At 43.0% G+C, this 16,762-nt stretch overlaps 1 protein-coding gene across 5 annotated transcripts in view; it reads left to right on the top strand.

Moving 5' to 3' along the window:
* The first annotated feature begins 4,389 nt into the window (after nucleotides 1-4,389).
* Nucleotides 4,390-16,762, top strand: part of LOC106573262 (transcription initiation factor TFIID subunit 4) — a 33,666-nt gene continuing 21,293 nt past the window's right edge. The window contains exons 1-12 of one of the 5 annotated variants that reach the window (XM_082962501.1): nucleotides 4,390-6,254; nucleotides 6,525-6,694; nucleotides 7,259-7,330; nucleotides 9,142-9,324; nucleotides 9,623-9,745; nucleotides 9,886-9,975; nucleotides 10,232-10,408; nucleotides 10,858-10,933; nucleotides 11,262-11,373; nucleotides 12,723-12,892; nucleotides 13,137-13,267; nucleotides 15,866-16,762. In XM_082962501.1, coding sequence (XP_082818627.1) covers nucleotides 5,030-6,254; nucleotides 6,525-6,694; nucleotides 7,259-7,330; nucleotides 9,142-9,324; nucleotides 9,623-9,745; nucleotides 9,886-9,975; nucleotides 10,232-10,408; nucleotides 10,858-10,933; nucleotides 11,262-11,373; nucleotides 12,723-12,892; nucleotides 13,137-13,267; nucleotides 15,866-15,964 — 2,628 coding nt within the window. In that variant the 5' untranslated portion in view covers nucleotides 4,390-5,029 and the 3' untranslated portion in view covers nucleotides 15,965-16,762. The remainder of the gene's footprint in view (nucleotides 6,255-6,524; nucleotides 6,695-7,258; nucleotides 7,331-9,141; nucleotides 9,325-9,622; nucleotides 9,746-9,885; nucleotides 9,976-10,231; nucleotides 10,409-10,857; nucleotides 10,934-11,261; nucleotides 11,374-12,722; nucleotides 12,893-13,136; nucleotides 13,268-15,865) is intronic. The other 4 variants (XM_014148171.3, XM_014148170.3, XM_014148173.3 and 1 more) reach the window with 4 other exon arrangements.

Here is a 16,762-nt window from a genome sequence, read left to right as displayed (position 1 = left end):
AGAATCTATGGTATGATTTAAAGATTGCTGTACACCAGCGGAACCCATCCAACTTGAAGGAGGCAGTTTTGCCTTGAAGAATGGGCAAAAATCCCAGTGGCTAGATGTGCCAAGCGTATAGAGACATACCCCAAGAGACTTTCAGCTGTAATTGCTGCAAAAGGTGGCTGTACAAAGTATTGACTTTGGGGGGGGGAAGGGGGGGTTATTCACACTCAAAAGGTGGCTCTACAAAGTGTTGACTCAAGTGGTATTTATTTTTTGTCTTATTTCTTGTTTGTTTCACAATGTGGAAAGCATGTTGTGCAAATCAAATGATACAAACCCCCCCAAAAATATATTTTAATTCCAGGTTGTAAGGCAACAAAATAGGAAAAATGCCAAGGGGGGTGAATACTTTCGCAAGGCACTATATTCAGACCCTTTGCTTTGAGTCTCTAAATTGAGCTCAGGTGTATCCTGTTTCCATTAATCATCCTTGATGTTTCTACAACTTGATTGGAGTTCACCTGTGGTCAATTCAATATAAGGTCCCACAGTTGACAGTGCATGTCAGAGCAAAAACCAAGCCATGAGGTCAAAGGAATTGTCCGAAGAGCTCCAAGACAAGATTGTGTCGAGGCACAGATCTAGGGAACGGTACCAAAAAATGTCTGCAGCATTGAAGATCCCCAAGAACACAATGGCCTCCATCATTCTTAAATGGAAGAAGTTTGGAACCACCAAAACTCTTCCTAGAGCTGGCTGCCTGGCCAAACTGAGCAAGTTTGCCAACAGGCACCTAAAGGACTCTCAGACCATGAGAAACAAGATTCTCTGGTCTGAAACCAAGATTGAAGTCTTTGGCTTGAATGCCAAGCGTCACGTCTGGAGGAAACCTGGCACCATCCCTACGGTGAAGTATGGTGGTGGCAGCATCATGCTGTGGGGATGTTTTTTAGCGGCAAGGACTTGGAGTCTTGTCAGGGTTGAGGGAAAGATGAACGGAGCAAAGTACAGAGAGATCCTTGATGAAAACCTGCTCCAGAGTGATCAGGACCTCAGACTTGGGTGAAGGTTTACCTTCCAACAGGACACTGACCTTAAGCACACAGCCAAGACAATACAAGAGTGGCTTCGGGACAAGTCTCTGAATGTCCTTGAGCTGCCCAACCAGCGGCCGGACTTGAACCCTATCGAACATCTCTGGAGACACCTGAAAATAGCTGTGCAGCGACGCTCCCCATCCAACCTGACAGAGTTTGAGAGGATCTGCAGAGAAGAATGGGAGAAACTCCCAAGCTTGTAGCATCATACCAAAGAAGACTTTAGGCTGTAATCGCTGCCAAAGGTGCTTTAACAAAGTACTGAGTAAAGGGTCTGAATACTTATGTAAATGTCATATTTCATTTTTTTTCTTTTTTTACATTTGCAAAAATGTCTACAAACCTGTTTTTGTTTTGTCATTATGGGGTATTGTGTGTAGATTGATGGGGGGGGGGGAACAATTTAATACATTTTAGAATGAGTCAAGTGGTCTGAATACTTTCCGAAGGCACTGTATTAACCATCTGCACAAGGCTACTACTTTTGCCCTCTTGCATTGCAACACTTCAGCCACTAGAAACTGTGCATATGCATGGTCTAAACAAGTTTGTGGGAGTATAAGCACATTCTCAAGTTCAGTTTTATGTATGCCAAATTTTATGTGAAAACTGGCACATGCATATTTTGGAGCATATTTGTTTTTTGTGTGCATACGCAACGTTTATAAATGAGGCCGCTGGAATCGACAATTATAGCCTTATCAATTATAGTTTTTTTGATCATGAATTAAGTGACACAAATTATGAAATTATCTGCAGTGCTTCTCAGAACATTTATTTCAACTGTTATTGTTGATTGTCTCTTGTAATGCATTTAAAACTGTACAGAAAATGTCTCTGCAGACCTTGATAGATAATCATCACAATATAACATATAAATAATGTTGTCACTGTTATTCATTTTAAAAACGAGTTAATACTGGCAGGTAGCCTAGTGGTTAATACCGTTGGGCTCTTAACTGAAAGGTCGCTGATTGGAATTCCCGAGCCGACTCGGTGAAAAATCTGTTGATGCCGTTGAGCCACGCACTTAACCCTAATTGTTCCTGTACAGCAAGTCGCTCTGGATAAGAGGGTCTGCTAAATGACTCAAATGTAAAAGTCCTACACCTTTACTGTGTACTGCTAACCTTGTTAGATTAGCAATACATATACTGTAGGACTATAATTTGTAAATAATTGTCTCAATTTATTGCCTTTCTGACAGTGTGATTATACTCAAAGCCTGGTTTATATTCACTCATTTAACTTGTGAATATTTTTTTATTTTTTTAAATAAAATAAAATGTGCACTGTGTTAGACTTTTGAACACTTCATGTAATGATATTTGACATTAAGTTTCACATGTGATCACAACCTTTCACATGTGAAATCATATGGTCTGGAACACTTCACATGATATTTCACTTGAAGTTTCACATGTGGATATTTTTCACATGACATTTCACAGGCGATGCCTTGCAAACAAAAATGTGTCATTAGGATGTCCCACACTGTTTTCAATTGACATATTTCACTTTTTTATTTATACAGTAAGTAGTATTCATCATGTCATCACCTGGGATTTGAACACACAACCTATTGGTGCATGGCATTCTGCTCTTCCTACTATGCCACCATGTCTGTGTCAATGACTGATTTCACATATAGGCATATTCCTATTCTTTGTACTTCAAAGTAAATCTCAGCTCTGTTAAAAAATACATGGAAGAAAATACGTTTTATAATAGACTAGTGATTCAGGAGTAACATTAAAACAGAATAATATGCACCATCAACATTAGACAGCTATACTGAAAACCCACAATCAAATTGCTGAAATAAGTCAAATTAAATCAATGAGAGAATAGTCATATTAATTTATAACTAAAACATCAATGCAGATGGGGCTCTTTTACTCAGTGCAGAGACATATTTTAGGTAATGAATGTGTAGTGGACTTACAAAATTCCACAGATTTGGTGGTGCAACAGAAAGATCATCATACTGTAGATGCAGAGGTCATGATTTCAAATCCTGTGGCAGTCATACTGAAAAGTCAGCTCCAATTGATCATGTCAAATGTAATCATGTTAATTAAAGATGTTTACACTATTTTATCTGAACAGCATTACCGCTTACGTTAAAACCCCCATACTATTTCATTAATTCCCTTACAACAATAAAAACGTGAAATGTGTAGTTTCACATGTGGAAATCGAATTTTCACTATCACGTGAAACATTTTCAAATTTTGATGTGTGTAGTTTCATGGGATCACATTTTGAAACGTTATCCCTATTTATTTAACATGAGATCATGTTTTCTTAAGTACTCAAACGTTTTCACATGTGTAGTTACGTTATCACGTTTCTTTTACATGTTATCACATGATGGTGATCACATGTGGCAGTGTCAGAGGAAGGCCCTAAAATTTGTCAGACTCCAGCCAGCAAAGGCATAGACTGTTGTCTCTGCTACCGCACAGCAAGCGGTACCGATGCACCAAGTCTGGAGCCAACAGTACCCTGAACGGATTCTACCCCTAAGACATAAATAGTTAACCAATATCTTGCTACCTGGACTATCTGCATTGACCCTTTTTGTCTCATCACATATGCTGCTGCTAATGCTTATTATCTATCCTGTTGCCTAGGCACTTTATCCCTACCTATATGTACATATCTACCTCATACCTATGCACGTCAACTCGGTACTGGTACCCCGTGTATATAGCCAAGTTATCGTTACTCATTGTGTATTTATTCCTCATGTTATTATTTCTCTCTTTTTTTTTCTCTGCATTGTTGGGAAGAGCCCCACGCGAGTTTTTCACTGTTAGTCTACACCTGTTTACGAAGCATGTGACAAATACAATTCGATTTTGATTGATTTGATTACGTGAAATTCATGTGGTTTTTGCATAAGGGAACACTGTATTATTCAGTCCCAGATTAAATAACACGATATATAGATTCTACAGACTCTACTGAGTACTCCCAATCCCACTTTTAGATCTGCACAAACAATCGTTGTTTCACTATATATTATGCCAATATGAAATTCATATACAGGGATTTGCATTGTGGCCAATGGAATAGGTGGAGTAGGGAGTCACCAGCACTCTGTATTAAACCAGTTGCCCAGCACAAGAGACTCAAGTATTACATATTCTATTGCGCAAGTCCAATAACATATATTTGTATTTTATTAGAAGTGTATTCTTTAATTATAGCCTACACAACAGCTTTCAACATACAGTACCAGTATTTGTTTAAACTTTCAAACGTAATGCTAGTATAAATAATACATTATACAAAAAATAAAAGTACATCAAATCATCAATGTATCTTGTCCAAGGTGGTTGCAGTGCCGTGAAAAACAGTTGTACGTATTTCGAGATTCCACAATTTTGCATATCTTTGCATGCGGCTCTTATTTTGAAAAAGAGAATCCGCGATCGTGACGCCAGCATCCTGCTTCTTGGAAAATGGTAATCTCGTTTTTCTAAATTTGGTGCTGACGGGAAATCAACATCTCGCGCGTTTTCGACATAGTCTGGAACCAATGGTTGAGTTCGTTTTGCATGGCTCGGTGCTCGTATGTGAGGAGTTTGGTTTTTAGACCATTCGATTGGTGTTAAGTGAATTCTCCACTCAACCGGGGAACCGGGGCAAGCAAAACAAACTTCAACACTCTCTAACACGTCTGGAATGGGTTTACTAAATGGAAGCAATAAGTATATAGCTTTGATTTGTACATTAGTAGGCCTATTTGTTTCCTTCTTTATTATACTTGTCTTGAAGCACTACTGTAGGGTATCTTGTGGAATGAGAAACTTTGCAGCGCAAATCTTCATTATAGTAGAACAGTGGTCCTTTCTTGAAATTATATTTCTACATTCGAAGCCCACGCGCATGCGTACATTCTAAAATACGATTTGCACAACGGTCTATCATCAAAGATGGCGGGAGCCTCCGACCCACTGGAGGACATGCTCTTCAATGAGGTAGACGAAAAAGCAGTAAGTGACTTAGTTGGCTCTTTGGAATCGCAACTTGTCAGCCAAAAGACTTCGCCCGCCACATATTCCGATATCAAGCGAGAAGGATCTACGGGCACTGTCAGCCAGTTCTCAGGGAAAGTGCGTGATCAAGTGGGGTCTCTGGAGCCGCCACAACAAGGACACCCAAAAGCGGTGTTAAACGCGGAACCCTGCGCGAACCAGGCGATTTCGAATAAGAGTATCACCGCTTCTACCTCTTCCATCACTACTGGGGGCATTATAAACGCGGGTACCAATTTACAAACACATGGAGTCGCATCTCGCATCATTTCCCCCGCACCACCAGGATCGGTAACTTTGCCTGCTCAGACGACTAGCTTCAACAGAGGGACTGTTTTGGGTCCAGCTGAAACATCGGTAGTGACTGCTCCGAACTCAAACCTCACAACAACAACAACAACAACAACAACAGCTATCAGGACTCCTTCACCTGGATTACAGAGTTTTAACGGTAGCGCTGGAGCTGTGAAGTTGGTCAACTCGCCAGCTGCTGCTCCCCAAACCGGGTCAGGCGGTAACACTGTTATAAGCACTGCCAGTGCGGGCAACTCGAATATCATTGTGTCTATGGCTTCACAGCCTCCTTCTCTGCCAAACTATCCTGTATCCCAATCTGCTGTGGCATTTGTTACTCCCGCTGTTGCATTGCAAAGGCATCCCAACCCCATGGCCAGTGCCTCACAGAATGGATTAGTAGACCTTAAGGTTTCTGCAGTGGACACACAGGGTGCAGGTTCTCCGGGGGTCACCACCTCTCAGGTCATGAACCGCAATAACACTCTCATTAACACTACAGTGGTGGCACCCAACCAGCCGGTCTCTGCTGACCAATCAATAATTCTCGGAGGGTCTCCCGCTCCTGTTGTGAACTCACCCGTAAACCAGGCACAGAGTGTGGCGAGTCCCACTCTCACAGCCGGGGTGAAACCAACGGTTAACGGAGTTGGTCAGTCCACGGTGACCATCGTGAGGCCCCCCGGTGCTCCTGTGATGGCCACCTCCGTGCAGCAGCAGAGACCTGGGCTGGTGGCGAGCCCCACGAGGACTGTGGCACCACAGATGGTCGTCAGACCACCACAGCAGACCACCATTCAGTTACCCCCTGGATTTACCATACCACCCGGTAAGGAACCCTACTGATGTTATCCTGATTTTTAAAACCATTAAAACCTAGGTTCTGGCTCCACAAGGTCCATTCTGAACAGAACTGTGCACCCTTCAATGTGTTGACCCATTAGTCAATCAATTAAACATTAATATAGTCAATAGCCTAGTCTGTGCTATTCATGAATGCATTTATTAACCCAATGCTTAGGCCCCAAAAAACTCAAACAGTAAACCATTGAAAATGGCAAATAGAGAAAGATGTGTGACGTGACTGTTTCTCCCCCAGGTATGGTGCTGGTGCGTACAGACACAGGCCAGCTGGTAATGGTTCCTCAGCAGGTTCTAGCCCAGGCTCAGGCTAAGACCCAACAAGGCCAGGCAGCTGTCTCTAACATCTCCCCCCGGCCTGCTACACCGACCGCTGGGGCCACCATCAGAGTCAGTACTCCCAGCCAGGTACGGATGGGGGAATCAGGCTAAAGTTATCTAGAGGGGGACCGGAATGGATTATGTCATATCAAGCGTGTTTGTCCATCTGAACCGACGTCTGTCTGCCATGTAGTCTTTAGTGGCCCAAGTATTGCCCTAGTCTTCCTGACAACAACAACAATCACACTGCTAGATCATGTGGATTTTGCGTAAGATCGATGCTGCCCATGTCAGGAATGTTATTGGGGATGATGTAGTACGTGACTGTGTAAGAGCTCATCGTCAGCATCAAGTCTCATGAGAACATAAATTCTCGTTCGGTCAGGTCTTGGTTAGGTCTTGGTTATGTCTTGGTTATCTGCTGTGGCTGTAGTAGAGTCCTATTCGTGAGAGGTATACTCTGACACTGGGCGCAACTGAAGGTCTACTTTTTCTTCCTCTTCACCCTTTTTAATGTCCCTCTGGAGTTGTGCCAGTGTGGGTTTCACTTTTAAGTAAGTCATAAGTTGATCATGTATACCGGTACTAATGTCCAATTCACCTCTGACCCCTTGCTCCCCCTGTTTTCTGCTGGCCCCTTGTACACCCCAGGCTGTTCGTCTGGCCTCCCCTGTCCAGGCCAGAATGTTGCACTCCCCCTCTCCCATCAGCTCTGCTACACAGGTGTGCACTTACTGTCTCCATGCAGCCCTCTGTCAGAAAACACACACCTAATTATAGTTCGCTACTAGAGCCTATCAGTAGATTTATAAGGAATTTGTATGAAATACATTTCACGTATTCCAGCCCTGTTTTTATTTTTTGTTGTGGTTTTAGTTACAGTGCCTTCGGAAAGTATTCAGATCCCTTGACTTTTTCTACATTTTGATACGTTGGAGCCTTATTCTGAATTGCTGAGAAAAAATAATATTTAATCAATCTACACACAATACCCCATAATGACAAAGCAAAAATAGGTTTTTAGACATTTTTTAAAATAATAAACAGAAATCTTATTTTCATAAGTATTCAGACCTTTTGCTTTGAAACTCGAAATAAATTGAGCTCAGGTGCATCCTGTTTCCACTGATCATCCTTGTTTCTACAATTTGATTGGAGTCCACCTGTGGTAAATTCCATTGATTGGATATGATTTGAAAAGGCACACACCTGTCTATATTTGGTCCCACAGTTGACAGTGCGTGTCAGAGCAAAAACCAAGCTATGAGGTCGAAGGAATTGTCCGTAGCGCTCCAAGACAGGATTGTGTCGAGGCGCAGATCTGGGGAAGGGTACCAATAACTGTCTGCAGCATTGAAGGTCCCTGAGAACACAGTGGCCTCCATCGTTCTTAAATGGAAGTCGTTTGGAACCACCAAGACTCTTCCAAGAGCTGGCTGCCCGGCCAAACTGAGCAATCGGGGGAGAAGGGCCTTGGTCAAGGAGGTGACCAAGAACCTGATGGTCACTCTGACAGAGCTCTAGAGTTCCTATGTGGAGATGGGAGAACCTTCCAGAAGGACAAGCAGCACTCCACCAATCAGGCCATTATGGTAGTGTGGCCAGACAGAAGCCACTCCTCAGTAAAAGGCACATGACAGCCTGCTTGGAGTTTGCCAAAAGGCACCTAAAGACTATCAGACCATGAGAAACACGATTCTCTGATGAAACCAAGATTGGCACCATCCCTATGGTGAAGAATGGTGGTGGCAGCATCATACTGTGTGGGGTGTTTTTCAGCGGTTGGGACTGGGAGACTAGTCAGGATCGAGGCAAAGATGAACGGAGCAAAGTACAGAGAGATCCTTGATGAAAACCTGCTCCAGAGCGATCAGGACCTCAGACTGGGGCGAAGGTTCACCTTCCAACAGGACAACAACCCTAAGCACACAGCCAAGACAATGCAGGAGTAGCTACGGGACAAGTCTCTGAATGTCCTTGGGTGGTCCAACCAGAGTCCGGACTTGAACCTGATCGAACATCTCTGGAGAGACTTGAAAATAGCTGTGCAGCGACGCTCCCCATCCAACCTGACAGAGCTTTTGAGGATCTGCAGAGAAGAATAGGAGAAACTCCCCAAATACAGGTGTGCCAAGCTTGTAGCGTCATACCCAAGAAGACTCGAATCTGTAGTCGTTGCCAAAGGTGCTTCAACAAAGTACTGAGTAAAGGGTTTGAATACTTATGTAAATGTGATATTTCAGTTTTTTATTTTTAATAAATTAGTAAACATTTCTAAAAACCTGTTCTTGCTTCGTCATTATGGGGTATTGTGTGTAGATTTTGAAAAGGTCAAATCAATTTTAGAATAAGGCTGTAACGTAGCAAAATGTGGAAAAAGTAAAGGCGTCTGAATACTTTCCCGAAGGCACTGTGTTACGTTGTGGTAAATGCTTGTTTACTCTCTCAGCTGAACTATGTGCGTCGTGTTAACCGTTGTTTCCACTACTGTATAAAGTTGTAGTCATATTTATGCCTGTTGCTGTTCTCTCCAGAAGGCGATAACCGTGGCTCCTGTGTCGGTGAAGATGACCACCCCTCAGAAGGCCCAGACAGTGATCACAGGGGGTCAAGCCCTGGCCAAGCCTGGTGCTGTACGGCCCTCTATAACCCTTAACACTGCAGCAGCAGCCAGTGCCTCCACAACCCCTACAGTGGTAACATCACCAGTCTCCCAGGTTTGTCCATTGTGTTACTTTACTGACACTTTGCTAGACCCAAACAGTGTGTGGTTTACCCTGTGGTGAGTTGATTGACGTTTTTTTTATTGGCCGGTTTCCCACTTGGGGAAAGTGTTGTTTACTGTAAAGTGTTTTGCTATTTTAAATACCCTTAAAATAACGTTTGAGTTGATTTAATAATGTTTTATAATACCAGAAGAGGTGGTGACATGAGAAGCAAAGTTTGTGCAAAACTTATCAGTCATTTTCATGGAAAGTCTAATCCTACTCAATGACCCATTCTCCTCTCTTACAGGAAATGCAAGAAAATGTGAAGAAGTGCAAGAACTTCCTGGCCACCCTGATCAAGCTGGCATCCCACAACTCCCCATCTCCAGACACATCCAAGAACGTCAAGGCCCTAGTGCAGGACCTTCTGGTCAGTCAAGACTCCCATAGAATACTTTTTACATTTTTATGTGGTTCAATTGTCAGCAGAAATATGGAGCGTGGAATTGACATTTTATTTAATTTATTTTTGTCTGATTTTCACACTTAATGTCGTCTTTCTTTGATCAGGATGCTAAAATTGAGCCTGAGGAGTTCACCACACGTCTCCAGGCTGAGCTGAAGTCCTCTCCGCAGCCATACCTCATCCCTTTCCTCAAGGTTTGTTTGTTACCCTTAACCGGACCTTTTTCTGAGCTCATTGCTATGCAACTGAAATGCAATTACTAAAGTACCATGTAACATGTTACTACAATGTTGTTACTAGTGTAATTAGTGTTACTACCCAGGTAGAAGAGCAAATTAATGTCAATTGTTACCCTAACAGGGCAGGCCCGTGTGTACTAATAAAATATATATACATAGTCAATTGTTGACGACATTACCATGTAACCCGTATTTGTTTCCTTCCGTACAGAAAAGCCTTCCTGCCCTGCGGCTGTCCCTGCTCAACAACCAGCAGTCTCTGCTGGCCTCCACCAACGCTTCTGCCCTGGCCGCTGCCTCCACTACTACCACCAGCACTATCAGGGCCCGGTTCCCCACCACCGTCAGCCCCGCCACAGGCATTGTCAGGACACCCACCACTGCTCTGGTACAACCCTCCCGGACTTAGACACTGGCGACTGGAAAGAAGCGCTGCCGTTTTTAATGGTTCTTCTTTCTATAGTAGGCCTAGTAGAATTCCTTTGAGGCCGTTCTAGGTTGTCTCTCTATTATAGGCATTGATACACACAACCATTCTGTGTCGTGGTCTGTTATATTTAGTGTGTTGTGTTCTGTCTGTTATGCGCCACTTGGCTCAAACTATTGTGAGTTCCATTTTCTGTTCAGGTTTTATTAGTCACACGCGCAAGTACAGTGAAATGCTTAACTTGCTATCCCTACCCAACAGTGTAGTCATCAATATCAAAGTAGTATAACAAAGAAGAAAAAAACACAATGAATAAGGGCGGATGCTATATACAGGGTCAGTACCAAATGTCCAATGTGCAGGGATACTGTTCATGTTGTAATGGCACCTCTCTCACTCCTCTCGTCCAGGGTGTGAGAAGACCAGGGGTTCAGGGGGTCCAGACTCGCATGCCAATGGTCATCCCTCAGACCATCCGGCCACAAGGTACTGGTACCGCACAGCGCCCTCTCTCTCTATGCAGACAATGGTCATCCTCAATAGGACATCCCGGCGCTCTCGACCTGCGCTATTGTTGAAGGGAAGAGGTTATCCCCGGTGGACACTTGTTTTACCCACATCGTTCAATTATTCAAGGCCTGGATGATTATTAAGTGTCTCAGGTGTTAAAGTGTTGAGCTCTAACAGAAATGGACCAGCAGGGGATGCCCCAGGACCGGAATTGAAAACCCCTTGTTAAGTGCAATGCACAGAGGCCCGTTTTCTCACAATGCTATTGAACAGCTTGTAATGATATGTTTTGTTTCTTTGTCAGGCACAGTTGCAAGAGGACTCACTATTATTGCAGGCAGATCTCCTGTGGGCATTGGTGCCCAGGCCTCTGCCAATCAGAAGAAGCTGAATGAGCCTGGAGGCGGGACGTTCAGGTACAGAATATCCAGGTTGGCAGGGGAAAACAATGCTCTCTGTAACCAGGTTTCCATCCAACATTTTATGCAGCGAAAGTACATGTCAGGTAAAAACGTTTAACGACTGGCCTGATGGAAACAGAGCATTTGTTGTTAAACTTTCCAAATGTCGACAGTACAAAATACGCTAGACAAGGTGGGATCTTTTTGTGTCTGTGAAATGTTTTATGCGAGAAATGGCAGTGGAAATGCTTTTATATGCACAAATATTGATATAATAACCATCATATCGAAGTAAACTTGGAGTCACGCGAGATTACATGTGGTGTGACCCTCCCACTACGACTCGTTGGGAAAGCATGAAGTTTATTAGGCTACAGATTAAATAAGTTATATTGGTGAAAGTGCAAGGTGAGCTTGATGCTCCTTTCCAATAAATACCAAGGGTCTTATTCTGGTGACATGATCATCGATGCTTGGCTGCCATTTGACAAATACAAATAATCTATCTCATCATGTATGTCGGCTATACCCGCACTGTATCTGGAAAGGGACAACCGAATGCATTCAACTGAAATGTGTCTTCCGCATTTAACCCAACCCCTCTGAATCAGAGAGATGCGGGAGGCTGCCTTAATCGACATCCACGTCTTTGGCGCCCCAGGAAACAGTGGGTTAACTTCCTTGCTCGGGCAGAATGACAGATTTTAACCTTGCCAGCTCGGGGATTCGATTCAGCGACCTTTAGGTTTCTGGCCCAACACTCTAGCCACTAGGCTACCTGCTGCCTGTTGGCAATACCAGAGTGGACACACTCGCTATATAACGCAATTCTTTTTTTGTGGGATTTGAAAATGTGATGGAAACACTTAACTTGTATTTGGTACATGGGAATTATTGTTTGTATGCAGATTTTTAAATAATCACATAAAAATCTCTCACCAATTGGATGGAAACCTAGCTACTTTGGGTATCTGACCCCCGTGTAAACCTACAGTATTCGAGGCTCCTGGCATTGTTTGGTTTAGTTTACTGTGATAGTTTTCCATGATGCACAGAAACAGATCAACCACAGGATGGCAGCATTTCACACGTTTTGACACAATGGTGGGGTTGAGAAACATATAGTTAAACAAACTCATGTCCCTGATCTGTGTGTAAATTACTTCATGTTCTTTTGAGAAATTGACATGAAATCGACATGGCGTAATTGTCTAGGCAACCACCAAATTTATATTCATGTTTAGCTTTCTTTAATGAACTGGAAAATCAAGACCTAACTGACTGATTAACGAAGTTAGCTGGCCAACTTAATGAACTTGCTTTCTGGAGCACCCCACTGATCTGTGTATACTGCATCTCTTTAGAGATGATGATGACATCAACGACGTGGCGTCCATGGCGGGGGTGAACCTGAACGAGGAGAACGCCCGCATCATGGCCACCAACTCTGAGCTGGTGGGCACCAAGATCCGATCCTGTAAGGACGAGGCCTTCCTCCCGCCAGGCCTGCTGCACAGACGCATCATGGAGACCGGTATGTGCAATAACCTGTCCTTTCTCCTGAACCAGCTATAAGAACCGAAGTGTGCACTTGTTCACTTACTTTAATGGATTTGGAAGGAAATGACTAGTGTAAGAAATAAGCCTCTGAAAGAAGTGGAGCTGGGCCCTGATGTCTGTCCATCATCAATAAATGACTGACCACACCTTGCCATCCTACCACAGATAATGGCACTGATTGACTGCTAATGCCTCTCTCTCGCTTTCTTCTGCTAAAGCCAAGAGGTTTGGGGTGACCGAGGTCCCAGCGGAGGCAGTGAACTACATCTCCCATGCTACCCAGGCCAGGCTGAGATCCATGCTAGAGAAAGTGTCAACTATCGCCCAGCACCGCACTGACGGGGGCAAGGTAAGAACAGGAAGAGTAGAGGTTATCATGAACAGAAGTAGGTGAACAGTACAAGCGCAACAGTACATGAATAACACAAAAATAACACATGATCAACATCATGAACAGTACACAAACTACATGAACAACAGCATGAACGGTACACAAACTACATGAACGGTACACAAACTACATGAACGGTACACAAACTACATGAACGGTACACAAACTACATGAACGGTACACAAACTACATGAACGGTACACAAACTACATGAACGGTACACAAACTACATGAACGGTACACAAACTACATGAACAACAGCATGAACAATACACAAACAACATGAACAGTACATGAACGGTACATAAACTACATGAACAGTACACAAACTACATGAACATCAGCATGAACAGTACATGAACAACATGAACAACATGAACAGTACACAAACTACATGAACAGTACACAAACTACATGAACAGTACACAAACTACATGAACAGTACACAAACTACATGAACAGTACACAAACTACATGAACAGTACACAAACTACATGAACAACAGCATGAACAGTACACAAACTACATGAACAACATCAGGAACTACATGAACAACATCATGAACAGTACATTAACTACAGAACAGTACATGAACAACATCAGGAACTACATGAACAACATCATGAACAGTACACAAACTACATGAACAACATCAGGAACTACATGAACAACATCATGAACAGTACATTAACTACAGAACAGTACATGAACAACATCATGAACTACATGAACAACATCATGAACTACATGAACAACAACATGAACAGTACATGAACTACATGAACAACATCATGAACAGTACACAAGCTCCATGAACAACAACATGAACAGTACACAAACTCCATGAACAGTACACAAGCTCCATGAACAACAGCATGAACAGTACATGAACAGGGCACAAACTATATTAACAACAACATGAACGGTACACAAACTACATAAACAACATCAAGAACAGTACAAGAACAGTACATGAACAGGGCACAAACTACATGAACAGTACATGAACAACATCATGAACAACATCATGAACAACTACATGAACAACTACATGAACAACTACATGAACAACATCATGAACAGTACATTAACTACATGAACAACATCATGAACAACAACATGAACAACTACATGAACAACATCATGAACAGTACATTAACTACATGAACAACATCATGAACAGTACATTAACTACATGAACAACATCATGAACAGTACAGTCGTGGACAAAAGATTTGAGAATGACAAGAATAAAAAATTCCACAAAGTTTGCTGCTTCAGTGTCTTTAGATATTTTTGTCAGATGTTACTGTGGAATACTAAAGTATAATTACAAGCATTTCATAAGTGTCAAAGACTTTTATTGACAACAACATGAAGTTGATGCAGAGAGTCAATATTTGCATTGTTGACCCTTCTTTTTCAAGACCTCTGCAATCCGACCTGGCATGCTGTCAATTAACTTCTGGGCCACATCCTGACTGATGGCAGCCCATTCTTGCATAATCAATGCTTGGAGTTTACCAGAATTTGTGGGTTTTTGTTTGTCCACCCATCTCTTGAGGATTGACCACAAGTTCTCAATGGGATTAAGGTCTGGGGAGTTTCCTGGCCATGGACCCAAAATATCGATGTTTTGTTCCCCGAGCCACTTAGTTATTACTTTTGGCAAGGTGCTCCATCATGCTGGAAAAGGCATTGTTCGTCACCAAACTGTTCCTGGATGGTTGGGATAAGTTGCTCTCGGAGGATGTGTTGGTACCATTTTTTATTCATGGCTGTGTTCTTAGGCAAAGTTGTGAGTGAGCCCACTCCCTTGGCTGAGAAGCAACCCCACACATGAATGGCCTCAGGATGCTTTACTGTTGGCAGGACACAGGACTGATGGTAGCGCTCACCTTGTCTTCTCCGGACAAGCTTTTTTCCGGATGCCCCACACAATCGGTAAGGGGATTCATCAGAGAAAATGACTTTACCCCAGTCCTCAGCAGTCCAATCCCTGTACCTTTTGCAGAATATCAGTCTGTCCCTGATGTTTTTCCTGGAGAGAAGTGGCTTCTTTTCTGCCCTTCTTGACACCAGGCCATCCTCCAAAAGTCTTCGCCTCACTGTGCGTGCAGATGCACTCACACCTGCCTGCTGCCATTTCTGAGCAAGCTCTGTACTGGTGGTGCCCCGATCCCGCAGCTGTATCAACTTTAGGAGACGGTCCTGGCACTTGCTGGACTTTCTTGGGTGCCCTGAAGCCTTCTTCACAACAATTGAATCAAATCAAATCAAATGTATTTATATAGCCCTTCTTACATCAGCTGATATCTCAAAGTGCTGTACAGAAACCCAGCCTAAAACCCCAAACAGCAAGCAATGCAGGTGTAGAAGCACAGTGGCTAGGAAAAACTCCCTAGAAAGGCCAAAACCTGGCCAGAACCACTCTCCTTGAAGTACTTGATGATCCGATAAATGGTTGATTTGGGTACAATCTTACTGGCAGCAATATCCTTGCCTATGAAGCCCTTTTTGTGCAAAGCAATGATGACGGCATGTGTTTCCTTGCAGGTAACCATGGTTGACAGAGGAAGAACAATGATTCCAAGCCCCACACTCCTTTTGAAGCTTCCAGTCTGTTATTCGAACTCAATCAGCATGACAGAGTGATCTCCAGCCTTGGCCTCGTCAACACTCACACCTGTGTTAACGAGAGAATCACTGACATGATGTCAGCTGGTCCTTTTCTGGCAGGGCTGAAATGCAGTGGAAATGTTTTTTGGGGATTCAGTTCATTTGCATGGCAAAGAGGGACTTTGCAATTCATCTGATCACTCTTCATAACATTCTGGAGTATATGCAAATTGCCATCATACAAACTGAGGCAGCAGACTTTGAAAATGTATATTTGTGTCATTCTCAAAACTTTTGGCCACGACTGTACATGAACTACATGACAATCTACATGAACAGTACATAAACAACATCATGAACAGTACACAAACAACATCATGAACAACATGAACAGTACACAAGCTACATGAACAACTGCATGAACAGTACACAAACTACATGAACAACTGCATGAACAGTACACAAGCTCCATGAACAACTGCATGAACAGTACACAAGCTCCATGAACAACTGCATGAACAGTACACAAGCTCCATGAACAACTGCATGAACAGTACACAAGCTCCATGAACAACTGCATGAACAGTACACAAGCTCCATGAACAACTGCATGAACAGTACACAAGCTCCATGAACAACTGCATGAACAGTACACAAGCTCCATGAACAACAGCATGAACAGTACACAAGCTCCATGAACAGTACATGAACAACATGAACTACATGACAATCAACATGAACAACATCATGAACAGTACACAAGCTCCATGAACAATAGCATCCTACTTGTCCCTTTTTTCTTTCACTCTCCCTTTCTCCTGTCCCTTCCCTCTC

Source organism: Salmo salar, chromosome 16, assembly GCF_965601325.2.
Source record: "Salmo salar chromosome 16, fSalSal1, whole genome shotgun sequence".
NCBI classification, from domain to species: Eukaryota; Metazoa; Chordata; class Actinopteri; order Salmoniformes; family Salmonidae; genus Salmo; species Salmo salar.
Note: the sequence above shows the minus strand (reverse complement) of the source record. Positions and strands in the feature narration are given on the sequence as shown.